General features: G+C 41.8%; 1 protein-coding gene across 1 annotated transcript in view; it reads right to left on the minus strand.

Annotated features, from left to right (window-relative positions):
• LOC118834070 (nuclear transport factor 2-like) overlaps positions 1-15,209 on the minus strand; it is a 35,625-nt gene extending 20,416 nt beyond the window's left edge. The window contains exons 1-2 of the mRNA XM_036741517.1: positions 15,157-15,209; positions 8,298-8,410 (exon numbers count right to left, since the gene is read on the minus strand). Coding sequence (XP_036597412.1) covers positions 8,298-8,396 — 99 coding nt within the window. The 5' untranslated portion in view covers positions 8,397-8,410; positions 15,157-15,209. The remainder of the gene's footprint in view (positions 1-8,297; positions 8,411-15,156) is intronic.
• Between the last annotated feature and the right edge of the window lie 957 nt (positions 15,210-16,166).

The following is a 16,166-nucleotide window of genomic DNA, read 5'->3' on the forward strand; positions in this document are numbered from 1 at the left end:
TCAATCGATAGCATTTTTAGTGTATGATAACCTAACCTATCCTAACAGGACTAATCACAGGAGAAAAGACTTTTCTTTTATTTAATATTTTAGTTTTCAGCATTGATTTTCGCAAGAGTTTGAATTACAAATTTTCTCCCCACTTCTACCCTCCCCCCCACTCCAAGATGGCATATATTCTGGTTGCCCTGTTCCCCAGTCAGCCCTCCCTTCTGTCACCCCACTCCCCTCCTATCCCCTTTTCCCTTACTTTCTTGTGGGGCAAGATAGATTTCTATGCCCCATTGCCTGCATATCTTATTTCCTAGCTGCATGCAAAAACTTTTTTTTGAACATCTGCTTTTAAAACTTTGAGTTCCAAATTCTCTCCCCTCTTCCTTCCCCACCCACCCTCCCTAAGAAGGCAAGCAATTCAACATAGGCCACATGTGTATCATTATGCAAAACCCTTCCATGATACTCATGTTGTGAAAGCCTATATTTTGCTCCTTCCTATCCCATCCCCCTTTATTCAATTTGGGAGAAAAGACTTTTACTCCTCTAAATAAAAGTACAGGATATTCAAAGGAGAAGGAACAAAGGTTAGGAGAATTTCTAGGTATTTTAATGCTGTTTAACACAACAATATATGCACTTTTAAAAAACGGATGCAGTGACTGAATGTTTATAATTCAACTACAACACCATATATTACATGGAGGTGTATATTAGGGTTGTGGGGGTTAACTTTATTTTTTAACTGTGAAGATTTGTGTAACTTGTGAATATTTCTGAACCTGAAGTGGCAGCAGTAGGCTCTTTCCCAACTCAAACCAGTATAGATGCTGTGATTCTTGTCCTGGATTGTTACATTACAGCCTATTTAGATCTATGGGAGGTTGGGGGAGAGGGGCAGGGTTGGAAGAAGGGAAACATTTGGAAAACACAGATGGTACAAAATTCAAATGCTCATTTGCTTAATGACTTCATCTGTAGGAGGTTTATTAACATACCTGTATGCCAATATCCACCCCATCCCAGATGTATTTTAAGGTACAGCCCCAATCTATTCCTCATAGATCCTTTAAAAAGCAAACTACAGCACTGAAATGGATTAGAACACATACTCCAAGGGCATATTGGGGAACAGATGATAAGATCAATATAATCACCGCTGTGTACTCTAATCAGCAGGAGAGCTGGCACATTCTACACCAACTACACTCTGTATTACCTTTGATATTTCCCTTTGCCACAGAATGTCAAATAGCTGCACAAGATTTGGTTTCTTTCTTAAAGAAAAGAGCAATTTCTTTCACTCATTTTAGATTCGGAAGTTCTCAAAGTGGGCAATATCACTCCTTGGAGGGGGGTGCTGGAATGATGGGGATGGCCAGTAGTAGCCTCCAGTGCAGTTGGGGGATGTTGAATAAAAATAAGGGGGTGGTAGAAGCATAAGGAAAGAAGCGAAGACAAGAAAATTTTAAAAACTGTTCACACATGTTTCACCTGTTGTGTAACAGAGTTAAAGTAGTAGAGATTACATCATTTTCCTAATAAACACACAAAAGGCAAGTTATAACTGATCAGTGGTCAAGTTCCCCCACTAGTTTTAACAAGTAAGTGTTGGCAGGCAAGAGTGTCACGCATTGTCGGGAAGTCCAGCATGCATCAGTAAGAATATGTGCATGTAATGACTTGTTTCTACTTGTATAGTATACGATTGCATGACACAATATTGCAGCATCAAAATTTCAGTGCAGGAAAAAAAACCCACAAATTTACAATAAATTATTAAGTTTAAGATGAGTCATTTAAAAAATGTGTATTTTGAAATGCAAATTTAAAAAAAAATTAAAGGGTTAAAGGAAGTAGATTTCCAGAGGGGTGGTGAGTAATTTTTAAAAATAAATTAATAAATTAAGCTAACAAATTAATTAATTAAAAAACTTTTTAAAGGCAGTGGTAGGCCAAATAACTTTGGGAACCTCTGATTTAGAAGGTAGAGGAGATAACTTCATTCCCACAAGCAAACAATTTTTTGATGTCACAAATTCACAGCTATGAAACTTTATAGACACTTTACCACTTGACTCTTTCTGCCAACACCATCTTCCTCTTGTTTCATCTTATATCCACAGAAGACAGGTGACAAGATGACCTTCAGGCCAAGCTCCAAAGGGCTTCCTTTGTCTGGGCACTTTCCACTCCTCCTTTCTTTGCAGCCATACCCATTCCCTGATTTCCAGCCCCATACAGCTGCCTGATGTCTAGAGTCAGCTCCATCAGAGACTGAACCTCAGTTGACAATGATAACCTACCTGAACTTGTTCCTCAATAATTATTATACTTCCCCTTTGTTCTGTTCATCCCATACCAGTGATTATGAACTGCCGTTGCCGTTGTTCAACTCTATTCTCTTCCTTACTTTCAATAACCACTCCCTTATTCTCATTCTCTTCTACCAAAATCTCACTCTAAGACTACCCAACCCTTGCATTGCATTCTGGAATGCCCGTTCATAGGTACAACTGGATTTCATCTTAAATCTTTTTCCTTCCTTGATCCCTCCAACTTCTTACTGAGACTGGATTCCCTCTTGATGACAAAGATTCCCTGGCTACCTTTTCCAGCACTGCTTGTGCTTTCACTTATACCTCCTGATTCACTGGTCATGGTGAGAATGTTGAATTACTCCTTATTCCCCGCTTTCACTTCCATGCTCTCTCTCTACCACCATCACTCAGTAATTTCTCCTTTGAAGTTCATTCAATCCATATCTATCATCTAACCAAGATTCTTGAAGCTGTCATCTACCAATCTCCAGGAAACTCTCTTTCCTTCTTCCATGAGTTTAGTGCCTGGTTCACAGGCTTGTCTTCTTCCCTACCCCTGCCCTCACACTAAAGGATTTCAACATACTTACCAAGTAATGCTCAAATGCTTTAACTTCCTCAACTTCTTCATTTCTCATGACCTACTCCTCAACTTTACCACAGCTACACACAAAGGTGGTCATCCCCTTTATTTTGGCATCACCCCTAATTGCTCTGTTCATGAACTCCAAGATTCCTTTATCTGTTCATAATCTATTGTCATTCTACTTCTCACTTTGCCTTGCAAGTCCAAACCTCCTTCATCTTTCTCACCACCATCTCCAATCCCCGTATACCTCAGTTCTTTCCTAGGCCTTCACCCTTGCACTGGTTATACTCTCTTCCCTTCCCCATCTTGACCCTTTGGTGAAATTCTTGAGTCCCTTGGTGCTTCATCTTTTCAAAGATCTTGCCCTTCTCAACCCCAGTCTTGAATGGCTTCCACCACCCTCTGCTTTGTCCTTACACAAGAGCTACTGAATGAGGCTAGATCCTCTATGAATTTATGTTACATGATCTCAACTGGGCCCTCACATTGGCAAAGCAATCTTTGCCAATCTCCCTAATCAATTCACTATTGCACTCTGCATAGCAGATTGTCAAAAACTTTTTTGTCTCTGAGTTCAAATCAGGCACTACACATTTCCTTAGCTGTATGACTTTGGGCAAGTCACTTAACTTCTGTTTGCCTCAGTTTCCTCAACTGTAGAGATAATAATATCATCTATCTCCCAGAGTTGTTGTAAGGATCAAATAAGATAATATTTGTCAAGTGCTTAGCATACTAGGTACTATATAAATGCTAGGTATTATTACTATCATGGCTCCCTCTGCCCTCACCCTATCAGCTGAGAGACTCCTTGTATCATATTTCATTGTGAAAATTGAGGCCATTCACCAAGAGCTCCCTCTTCTTCCCTGTTCTTCATCTCACATTACTTAGATGACTTTTGCCATTATCTCCAACTTCATTCATTTCACATGAAGTGGTAGCTGTTCTTACCAAGACAAACCCCTCTAATGTGTACAAGTGATCCTATTCCACCTGATCTCCAGCAAATTGCCTACTCTAGCATCCCTACTCTCATAAATCCTCAGTCATTCCTGTCCACTTACTAGCTGCTTCCCCACTGTCTACAAACATGTCCATGTTGCCTCCACCATCAAAAAATCCTTCCTTGATCTTTCCATCCCCACTAGCTATTGTCCTGTATCTTTCCTCTCTTCCTGACTAAACTCCTTGGGAAGGTGTATACAGTATGTGCCTCCACTCCTTTTCCTCTCATTCTTTTCTTCTTTTTTCTTAAATTTAATTTATTTAATAAATTTAGTTTTTAGCATTGATTTTCACAAGAGTTTGAATTACGAATTTTCTCCCCATTTCTACCCTCCTGCCCACTCCAAGATGGTGCACATTCTGGTTGCCCCATCCCCCAGTCAGCCCTCCCCTGTCACCCCACTCCCCTCCCATCCCCCCCCCTCGCCCCCTCCCTTCTTCTCTTGTAGGGCAAGATAAATTTCTATGCCCCATTGCCTGTGCATCTCATTTCCTAGTTGCATGCAAAAACCTTTTTTTTGTTTGTTTTTGAACGTCTGTTTTTAAAACTTTGAGTTCCAAACTCTCTCCCCTCCTTGCTCCCCGCCCACCCTCCCCAAGAAGGCAAGTGATTCAACATAGGCCACATGTGCATCACCATGCAAAACCTTTCCAAAATACTCATGTTGGGAAAGACCAACTATGTTTTGCTCCTTCCTAACCTATCCCCCTTCATTGAACCCTCTCCCTTGACCCTGTCCCTTCTCTAAAGTGCCTGTTCTTGACCATCTCCTCCCCCTGTCTGCCCTTCCCTCCATCGTCCCCCCCTTCCATCCTCTTCCTCCTTCTTTCCTGTGGGGTATGATACCCAATTGAGTGTGCATGGTATTCCCTCCTCAGGTCAAATCCGATGTCCTCTCATTCTCTTCTTAACTCTTTGCAGTCTGGCTTCATCATTCAACCAAAACTTCTTTCTCCAAATTTACTAATAGTCTCTGAATTGCTAAATCCAATGGCCTTTTCTCAGTCCTCATTCTTCTTGACCCCTCTGTAGTCCCTGAGACTACTGTTCACCCTCTTCTCCTTGATATTCTTTTCTCTCTAGGTTTTTGTGACACTGCTCTCCATTTCTTCCCCTACATGCCTGACTTCTCTTTCTCAATCTCTTTTGTTGTATTTTCATCCAGGTCTTGCCTGCTGATCACTGAGGTCTCCCAAGGCTCTATCCAGATCCTTCTTTACTCCTCCCTCTATACTATTTCACTGATCTTATTAGATTCCATGGCTTCAATTATCATCTCTATGCAAATGACTTTCAGATGTATTTGTTCAGCCCTATGCTCTGCGCTGACCTCTAGACTCTAAGCTTCAACTGCCTACTGGACATCTCAGATTGGATATAATGCAAACATCTTAATCTCAACATGTCCAAAACTGAACCTATTTCCTTTCCTCTTTATGACTTCTTTGTTACTATGGAGGGCACCACTCTCCTCCCAGTTCCCTAGGCCAGGGCTTCTTAAACTTTTTTCATTCATTGCCCTAGGCTAGCAACCTAAGCGTCATTCATAACTGACTCCTCACTCTCTCATCCCCCATATCCAATAAGTTGCCAAGTCCTGTTGTTTCAATCTTCATAATATTTCTCAGATATTCCCCATTCTATCCTCTGACAAGGCAACCTCCCTGGCCCACGTCCTCATCACTTCATGCCCGGACTATGATGATAGTTTGCTGGTTGGTCTCCCTGCTTCATGAATCTCCCCACTCCAACCAATAGCTGTCAAAGTGGTCTTCCTAAAATGCAGGACTATCTGTATTACCTCTTTATTCAATAAACTCCAGTGACTTGCTATCATCTCAAGGATCAAATATAAAATGCTCTGTTTGGCTTCTAAAGCCCTTCAGAACCTGGCTCCTGCACATTGCAAGAAGGGACTGGTTTTTTGCCTTTCTTTATATCCCCAGCACTTAGCATACAGTGAGTGCTTAATAAATGTTAGTTGACAAGAGAAGATGCAACTAACTCCCTTCTTGTAAGGCTAATGATCATGTACATTTACTCCTCTTTGAGGTGTAAAATAATTATGAATATTGTGATTCCAGAAGATCTGTAGAATTATTGAAATGAACCCTGGGTTAAGTCAAGAGGGCTGGGTTCAGATCCCAGCTCTTCCACTCTCTAGCTAGATGAATTTGGACAAATCACTTCACCTTTCTGAGTTTTTGTTTCCCTATCGTAGACTTCAGTTTAATAACACATGCCCACTTCACATGGCTGTTGTAGCAACTGAGATAATATGTGAAAGTTTTCATAATTGGTAAAGACTGAAAAGTTGTTACTCTCATAGATATGTAGAAGTTGTCTATTCAAAATGCTTATGGTGAACTTAAGGTTAATTATTAAATGACATTAAATTAAATCTCCTCTCTTCCAGAGGTGACATGAATAATAGAAAATATGAAAGACCAAAAGAAGAAACTGGATTTCAAAACTACAACAAGTGTTTTGTTTTGTTTAATCATAAGGATAATGGAATGAGGCTTCTCACCAGTAGGCTATAGCCAAACATTCAAAAGAAGAAGCTCACTCATCAGATTGGCAAAGTTGACCAAAATGGGAAAACTGACACATGCTGCAGGGGCTGTAGGAAAATAGGAATATTAGTGAGCTATTGATTGAGCTATGAACAGATCCAGCCGTTCTGGAAAGTGATTTGGAACTGTCCCCCAAACTACTAAACTATGTATACCCTTTGACACAATAATACCACTCATATATCTATACCTCAAAGCGCTAAAAGAAAAAAGGAACGGATCCATATGTACAAAAATATTTATAGCAGCTCTCTTTTTTTTTGTGGTCCTAAAGAACTGGATATTGAAGGATCTCTTATTAACTGGGAATTGATTCAACAAGTTATAATGTATGTATGTAATGGAATGTTATTATGCTATAAGAAATAATGGAGGGGATGGTTTCAGAAAAACCATCTGTATTAAAATCACAGAAAACTTGTGTGAACTGATACAGAATGAAGTGAGCAAAGCTGGAAGGCCAATGTACACTATAATAGTAATGTTGTAAAGACAACAATTTTGAAAGACTTAGAAAATCTGATCAACACAATTCTCAACCATAATTCTAGAGCACTCAAGATGAAATGTGTTACTCACCTCCTGACAGAGAGAAATGATGGATTCAGAAATTGAGACATATCAATATATCTATTTATCTGCCTCTATCTATCATGTTCAAATATATAGATAGATATTGATAGATAGGTATATCTATACCTATCTATACATATGGATAGATTGATAGGCATACCTATCTATCAAATCTATCTATTTGGACATGGCCAACAAGAGAATTTGTTTTGTCTGACTATATATATATTACATATATATATTTTTTATATATATTTATTTTATATATATATATATATATGTATTTGTAACAAGGGTTTTGTTTTTCTTGCTTTCTCAATTAGTGGGGGTGAGATGGACAGGGGAGATGGTGAGGAAAGAATGTGGATCTGAAAATAAAATTTAACCTAATGGAAAAAAAGAAGAAATAAGCTTAATTATTTAAGACGACATTAGTTACTTTAAGTTTAAAGAACTTTATTTCCCTTCTTAGCTTTTCATTTAGCTAAGGGATAACTCCCTCAATACCAGTGTTTGGCTAGGAGGAATACAGTCGGGGCGAGGTTCTGGTTGGTGGGTCATCATTATCTTTACAGAAATGGCAGCTAGTCATATAAAACCCTAGTCAAGAGTATTCAGAACCCTATGATTGCTGGGGGTGGAGGAAAGTCAACCCCATATATTTCCTTTTTATATTTTCCTCAGTACCTGTGTACAAATATGTACCTGTGTACAGATATTTGCCAGAAATATGCAGCTTCCAATAGCTGTGAGCTCATATGAGACACTAAACACTTGAAAAATTAAAAATCAAGTTAATTCCCACTTTGATCACAACAAACGAATCATTTCTCTGCATTGCAATTCCCCAGGCTAAATACATAATATCAGACTTTATTATTTATTCGCTGAGAACATCTACAATAATTGATTCCTCCCACTTTTTATAAACTTCCCACCCCACCCCATCCCAATCTCAGTTAGAAAATGGAAAAAGTAAAATACATGTAAATAGCTCTGCTGTAGGACATCAAACATAAGCACTGGACCAAAAAATTAAGGGTCATACAGTTTGGGAGGAAGGGTGCTCTGTTCATGTATACATTTATCTTAAAAATGTTACCTTTCATAAAGAATTTTCTGTCAGTTTGTAAAGTACACTAAGCCCACCAGTCCCCAAAATAAATTTTGTCACTCACGTAGATCAACAATGAAGAAGAAAAAAATAGTTTAATCACATTCAAATTGGTACCTACATATAGAGCACTTAGTTGTACCCTGTCAGCATCAAAGTGGCGGTAATAGAGATGCACAAAACTTGCTCCAACTTGCTCCCACATAGGACTTTCAGCCATTTTTCATTCAATGCCTGTCAAAGAAGCAAAGACTGCTTTAAAGACCTTGTGCCAACAACACAAAATGCTACCATGTTAGTAAGATTGCTGGAAAATGCAGACAAATTTTTAAGACAAAAGGAGAGGGGAAACGTTCTTTCTTCCACGGTATGCAGTGGGAACACTACATGCTGAGTAAATGCTTTTCCATGAAAACACTTATATATCAATTCATTTCCTACTTACCACGCTATTCAGGACCCACCACAGGAATTCATTAAAAATAAAGTGACAGGCCACATGCAGAGCCTATATATAAACTCACAAAAGAGCTTTTTTTAAAGGGAAAGGGCAGAGCACAAAAATTTCGATGAAATTTTTCCACCACCAAACTTATAGAAGATACCAAGTTGAACATGAGAATAAAAATGAAAGTTCTGAAACACAGCTAACACCCACAATCTTTTAAAAGAATGAGAGGTAATCACAGGGCTAGAAACTAATCTTCAGGGACTACCTTTTAAAAAAGGAAATCTGGAAATTAGAAAGTCAAAGTGTAACTAAAATATCTGTCAACTTTAACCTTGTTAAATGCAGCCAAGATATTAGGTTCAGATTGGACTAGGAATGAGAAGACATGAATTTAAATCCTAGCTCCTACTTGCTAGTTACATCACCTGGAAGAAGTCACTTTTAACCTCTATGACCCCTTTTCCTCACCTGTAAAATGAAACTATACAGACTATATCTGCACTACTTAACCTCCCAGGATTGTTGTAAGGCTCAAATGATATAATATGATGCAGTTTCTCAACAGCCATTTATTAAGCACCTTCTAGGTTACAGGTATTGAGGAATACAAGTCTAAAGGATGAAACACTCTCTACTCTCAACTTTACATTTTAATAGGGGAGACCTATAATACACATACATACACATACACACATATGTATACACATATATACATATATATCTATATCATACATAAAGTGGATAAATACAAGTACATGCAAAATAGTTAAATACAAGGCAGTTTGGGAAAGAGGTAACTAGCAGTTCAGGCTCTCATCACCTTTCACTTAGGTTATTTCAATAGTCTCCTTTCCTCTCCAGTCCATCCTACACACTACTGCCAAAGTAGCGCAGAATTCTTACGTGCAGATCTGACCATGTGTTACTCCCCTACCCAGTCAATTCCAGTGGCTTCTTGTAGTCTTTAGGATCAAATATAAACTCCTCTGTTTAGCTTTTAAAATCCTGCACAACCTAGCCTCAACCTACCTTTCTAATCTCACTGACATTCCCTCCCCCACCCCACCTTCCTGCACTCTCCAATCCAGCTAAATTAACCTCCTCCATTTCCCATCTTTTTGCCTTTGCATTTGCCATTCCCCATACCTGGAATGCACTAGCTCCTTAAATCTACCCCACAGACTTCCTCTCTTCCTTTAGAATATAGTGCAAGCACCATTTTCTGCATGAAGTCTTTCCCGATTTCTCCCCAACCCCAATTGCTAGTGACCTCCTTCCCAACCTACCTTATATTTAACCACTTTGTATATATGTTTCTTTACTACCTCTCTATTTCTATGGTGTATACAATATTTATATATGTACTTATTGTCTCCTCAGTTAGCATGTAGGCTCCTTAAGAGTAGGGACTATTTCATTCTTTGTCTTTAAATCCTAGCACCTAGAACAGTAACCAGTACATAGTAGGCCCTAAATAAATAGATGTTTTTTTGTTGATCAATTAATCCTTTTTGCCTGGGACTTCTGAATAAATTCTATAAATAGAATGGTAAACAGGTAACAAGTTTTGTTTTTTTTTTAAAAGGACAAAAGGACAAAGGTATAGATTTTCATCCCTTTGCCAGTTTGGGGCATTTTTAAACAACATGGTCTCATGGGCTACTTGTAGGGTCTGGTGAGGATTACAAAGTGATTTACCAAATACCATGCAAATCCTGTTTAAGTGTTATAAGCCAACTTCTCCCTCCTCTGAGGCAGGTGACCCTAGAGCCCATCAAGGGTGCCTGGAGTGCCCCAGACAGAGCTATCACCAAATGGGAAAGTCTTCCCTCTTCCACACCCATAGTCCACTCACCAATCTTCCTATCAGTTGCTTCTTTCTCCTTTTCCTCTTCTGGCCAGACTAACCACCTCCCATATTTCCACTCATGCCAAAGGAAACCCAGAATACCCTCTCCACTCTGACCCCTTAAATTTATCACCCCTCCCTCCCTTTCCAATGGGAGTGGGCCACTCCTGTGAGACATCCAAAGGATTCCATGCCTTGCCATTCACTCTGTAACAGCACCTTCCTTCTTTTCTTCACATGTTGTCTTCCCAGAGTAAAACTCCTTGAGGACAAGTACTGTTATCACATATCACATGTGCTTATTTTTCTATGTGTATCCGAAGCACTTAGCACAGTGGTTGACATACAGTAAGTACATACTTAATAAATGTCTTTAATTCATTCATTCAAAGCCAATTACAAAGCTTAAAAAAACCCTAGTTCTCTGAGAGCTCAGAGTCTAAAATTTAGTGATTTGAGGCCAACACCAACTAATATTTATTTAATGCTATACTAAATAGTCTTCAACTTAAGTCCTGCTCTGATGACTTCTCACAGTATGCATGTATTCCAGGTCTCAGTCCTGGGTCTTCTCCTTTTTATCTGACAATAGTATGAAGATTAGATTAGGGGTGGGGTCAGGGTAGAAGATGCTTTTGCAATCTTCTAGGTGAAAGGTAATGATTAACTGTACTGGGATAGTGGCAGGAAGGGAAAAGAGGAGACAGATGTGAGATAAATTTTGTTAATCCAGCAAGCTGGAAAAGTTTTCAGTAAATGTCCAGTGATGAACTATATTAAATTCAGCAAACAAAAATGTAATAAAGGGTCCTTTCAACCTTTATTTTTTCTTTCAAATAGCTCCCCAGGCCCTCTCCCAACCTTGCAATATGGGGACTTTTTGGCTCATATTTGCCCACAGAGAGAAAGGAAGGGGAAGTATCTGGTAGGGACATTGTGTTTCTTGGCCTGACTCTAGCTTCCCCGCCCCCCACCCCGCCCATTGACTTTAGAACATTTTCCATTCAAACTAGAGCCACATGGTTAAGGTAGCATTCTTGGGGGGAACTCCTAAACTCAGAAGACCTTAATTTTTATTCCAGGTCTGATACTTAATTCTAGCCTCGTTTTTTTTTCAATTATTTAAAATGGAGATAATCCCCTTGTACTACATACCTCACTAGTTGTGAAGAAAACACTTTGTATCTTAAAGCAATGTATACTTACAAATTATTATTAGTAGTTCATCAGATGAGAAGTAACTAGTTTTCAGTAAGGAAGTTAAACCTTGAAGTTTGGAAGTTTCAATTATAGTTGCTACAATTTTAAATATAGCACGTTCAACGTTACCAGTCATCTCTAAGTTTTCATAAATTAGTTCAAATAAAAGAAATGGAAGCAAATACTGATTCTTTTAATTTTGTTTTTTCCCCTTCCTCCCATATGAAGACCTATTTAAAGATGTCTAAACACATGGTCCCTTCACTGCAGTTATCTTATGAGGTCTCCTCATAGCTGGGATTTGATTCTGGCAATAGAAAGAGCAATTCAAGCATTTACTAAACGCTCATCGTGTGTCAGGCGCTGTGTTATTAAGGACCTGAGATAAAAAGAACGGCAAAAATGCATAAAACAGGCATTGCTCTCAAAGATCCTACACGTTAATCAGGACAAAGATAGCAGCTGCTAATCTACATTAGTGGAAGTAGCTTCTACATTAAGAATTTCTCTACACTGAAGAAATCACAAATCCAGACCAAGTTACAAATTAAAGTGCTTTTTATTAATTATTCTCAAAGGCTATGTCTACAAAGCACGAATTCTAGCAGGTCCTATCAAAGAAGCACAGTTCTGGTTATGAAATGTACATCTATTGGTCAAAGACCAGTAGAACATTTTAGAGGGGCTCATCATCAGGTTGGTAGCAGAGTGATAGATATTTTTAGCCACAGCAGATCCTGAAAGCAATAAGTTGTAGAGGGTTTATGATCTTCACTGCTCGGAGTAACCACTCTGACCCACGGATCACTTAAATGCAAACATATGGGAGGACAAGAAACTTCTCTAGATATCAGGTATCGCAAACAAGAGTATGACAATATTTATTATTTCCATGGCTCTAAAGACTATCCTCATTTTGCATCAATACAGAAAGAGACTACATCCCAAACTACAGAGTTCTTGAGGAGGAATTTTTAAACAATCTCCTCTACAAAGCTGGGGAAAGGGTGGCTCATCCACTCTGGAAGGAAACACCAAAACCAAGCCAACTGCAAGCTTTGTCAACTGTTTCCTTGATAAAGTCCAGAAGTAGGAAATGATAAAAATCTGAAAACACACACATATGCACAATGAATCTTTGTGGGTTAACAAACAACTTTTATCCATCTCTAGCAAAGAACTAGTTTAGCCTATTGAATTTTGGGTTAGAGTACAAGTTCTCTTGGGTTTTTCACAGGATTTGGTCTCAACAAAGTAAAGAAAATTCGTTTTAAAAGAAGAAAACTGGGGCCACATGATGCTGTATTACTATATGAGTGCTTCTAATCCCAGTCTTGGGGTCTTGTGAACCCTAGAAAAGGAAGGCCTCTGAAGGTGGAGGTGCCAATTAGGTGAGGAAAAGGAATCTTCCTATTCCAAATGTTTCTTGCTTCCTCTGTAGCCTACAAATTGGACCTTAGAAAGCTGCCTTCAGTCTGTGGACAACGTTAGCCGTAGCAAAATAAGGTCCCATTGTAGTGTTGGAAGCTTACCCTATTATCACTAACCCAACTTGGAGGGTGGAATCGCTGCCCTGGGAGGTTATGACCAAAGCACCTCCAATACAGCAAAAAGGCTTTCATTCATCTCAGGAGAACTGGGGCAAGGCAAGCTTCTTACACCAGCTCCATGATCCAGCTTAACCTCCAGCTCTTCAGGACACCCCCCTTCCCAAGAGGAAAAACTAAACCGCCTCTCTCCCCTCTACCTAGGCAGCAGCAGCCACAGACCGGAACGCGGAATTAAAAAAAAAAAAAAAAAGTGGAGCTTGAGAGTACCTGAACCTCGTCTTCCGCTGCAATGAGAGAAGATGAGAGGCCGATCTCGGCTTAAAACTTTTTGCAGCACCGATTCTCAGCGGGTTTCCCCCTCCATATTGCCCTCCCCCCGCACCCGCCCCCACGCCCCAGTCAGAAATAGCCGCAGGAAAAGCTTGCACGACCGCCCCCGCAGCCATCGCTTCGGGGCATTTAAAAAAGGTTTGGTCCTTCTTCTTCTCCTCCACTCTTCCTTCTCCCCCGAAGTACCTTAAATCACAAGGTGGGTTTTTCTCTTTTTTCTTATCCCCTATTCCAAAAGGCAAGCTAATATCAGCACCCGCCCGGCCGCCTCCGAAAACCCCGCGTGCTCCCAATCCTAACACACTTTCCTGCTCCCAGAATTGGGATACTCTCAGAAGCTGTGTTCGGGAACAAGCCCTCCTCTGGCCGCGTGCACACGTGCATGTCACCTACAGCAGCAGTAGCAGTGCCGCCAACTCCTCCCTCACCGCCTCTGCCTCCTCCCCTCTCTTTCCTCCTTCCTCCAGAGGCTTGGGAGATGTGGGCAGTGGCTCTCCTGGGTACAAGTCTCCTTCCTACCAAGAGGGGCACATACATGATATGCATTTTCCAGGTCTCCACGGTCCCGTTCCCAGGTAGTAGAGACTGTAGCGCGGTGGGGGACCTGCTAGGAAGCGAACAGTTCTGCCCCAATCTCCTCCCACCCCCAGGGGCACAGGTACAATACTTATAGAGATGCTAGGACCAAGGAAAGCTTCAGCCGCACTCCATTTCTCCCTAGCTTTGGTGACAAGCCCCCACGCCCAAATTCTAATCCTCTGTACACACAACACACACCCAAACACACCCACTCTGACGCGCGTGCGCACGCATACACACACACACACACACACACACACACACACACACACACACACACACACACACACTCCCCCTTCTCTGACATCTGGAAATGGCCCCCTCCCCGGATGCTCATACTTACTCAAGTGCCTCATTCTTCTCTCCTTACCCAGTCCTTCAGAAGCAGAGCCCCGGGAGCGGCGCTCCATCCTTCCTCTCTGTACCCTGGCCACCCCTGACCCCTTCTTCTCAGCCCTTGCCCCCAAAGCACACACGTGCGGTGGGTCTGCAGAGCCCTCGAACCACGCCCTCCGCACCCCGCTCTCTGCAGCACGCGGTGCAACTCCTCTCCAGCCGCTGCAGATATCCCGCTCCACCGCCGTCGCCTCCTCCATCTCCAAGCAAAATGAGTGCCTCGAGTCTGGCTGCCTTCCCCAGCCGCAAAAGGCTTCACTTTCCCGCGAGCAAGGCGGGTACCCGCTGCCGGGAGCTGACTCTGTAGAGTCCAGGTCGCTGCCTGACCATCCCCTCCAAGCCCTTAGCATCCCACTGCTTTATGAGGGATAAAGAAATGAACTCCCTCGTCTCTCAACGACCTACTCGGCTCCCGAAGCAAAGTTGATTCCTTTGCAGCTTCTCGTCCAACTTTGGGACGATTAGAAAGGGAAAAAAACAAAACAAAACCCAAACCCTCACCCTTGCAACGCCGGGATTTTGGTGGATACTGCATCTTGTGCCATTCCGGGGCAAACTTCCAGACCCACATCCTCTCCCATAGTTCCCACCCTAAGATGCCTCCCCCAGCACCCCATCTTCTTACCTGCCGCACTGGAGCGGAGGAGCCGGGGAAGCTAAAAAAGAAAATCGTGCAGGAGTAGCGGCAAGACCTTATTGGGTAGTACCCCCTTCCCGGGCGCCGGGTGGCCGGTAGGTGGCGCTGCTCTGGTGGTCTTGGGACTCCCGGACTAAGAGCCGAAGCAGAGAAAGCAGCCTTTACAGTTGCTGTCTGAACCCTGTGCCTTGTCTCCGGACGGGGGCGCGAAAAATTTCCAGAAGGCAGCGAGGTGTACAAGAACCTGGGGAGGAGGGTGGCAATTCCCTGAGCTTTCTCCCTGCCCCCGTAGGAATCCTCATAAAAACTCCTTCACTAGGCCGTGCTCCCCCACGCGTGAACTGGAGGTTAAGGAGCATGATTAATGGAATCGGAGCAGCGTTTGAAGTAGCTGTGCAGGGGCGTGCGGAGGAGAGAGATGGGAGGGGGCAGCTGCAAGCTGGAGATGCCCGCTTAGGGTAGAGAGTGGGTAGCGGAGGAGGAGCGTCCCCAATTAATTTGTTTGGCAATATCTGCCAGTTACTTTGATGTGATGGGGAAAGTGTTTCTTCTTAGGCATAGATGGGTGCTGAGAGAATCTCGCGGGAGGGAGTGGGGGGGAGCGGGGGGAAGAGAGAGAGAGAAAGAGAGAGAGAGAGCGCGCGCTAAAAATAAGTGGAAGACCACGCATTTGGGCTTCGAACATCTGGTTTTGAATCTGAACTCTGTCTAGCTGAGTGACCTTGGGGGAGGAGGGAAGGACTCATTTCACCTAGTTAGTTTCAGTTTCCTTGGGAGTAAACTGTGGGCTTTGAACTTGTTCTCATCCCACTCTAAAAATCCTTTGATGTTAAGTGATGCATATTTATCTCTAGGAAATATGGAGGCTAGGACATCTGTGGAACAAAGCCTGCTTTGAGACTGGCAGCCCCAAGATTACCCAAGAGATTTTTAAACGGGGTTACGGCTTTTCAGGCTCCTCAGCTTTAAAAAGCCCCATAAGACCTATAATTTGACCC

Source organism: Trichosurus vulpecula, chromosome 1 (genome assembly GCF_011100635.1).
Source record: "Trichosurus vulpecula isolate mTriVul1 chromosome 1, mTriVul1.pri, whole genome shotgun sequence".
In the NCBI taxonomy this organism is placed as follows: domain Eukaryota; kingdom Metazoa; phylum Chordata; class Mammalia; order Diprotodontia; family Phalangeridae; genus Trichosurus; species Trichosurus vulpecula.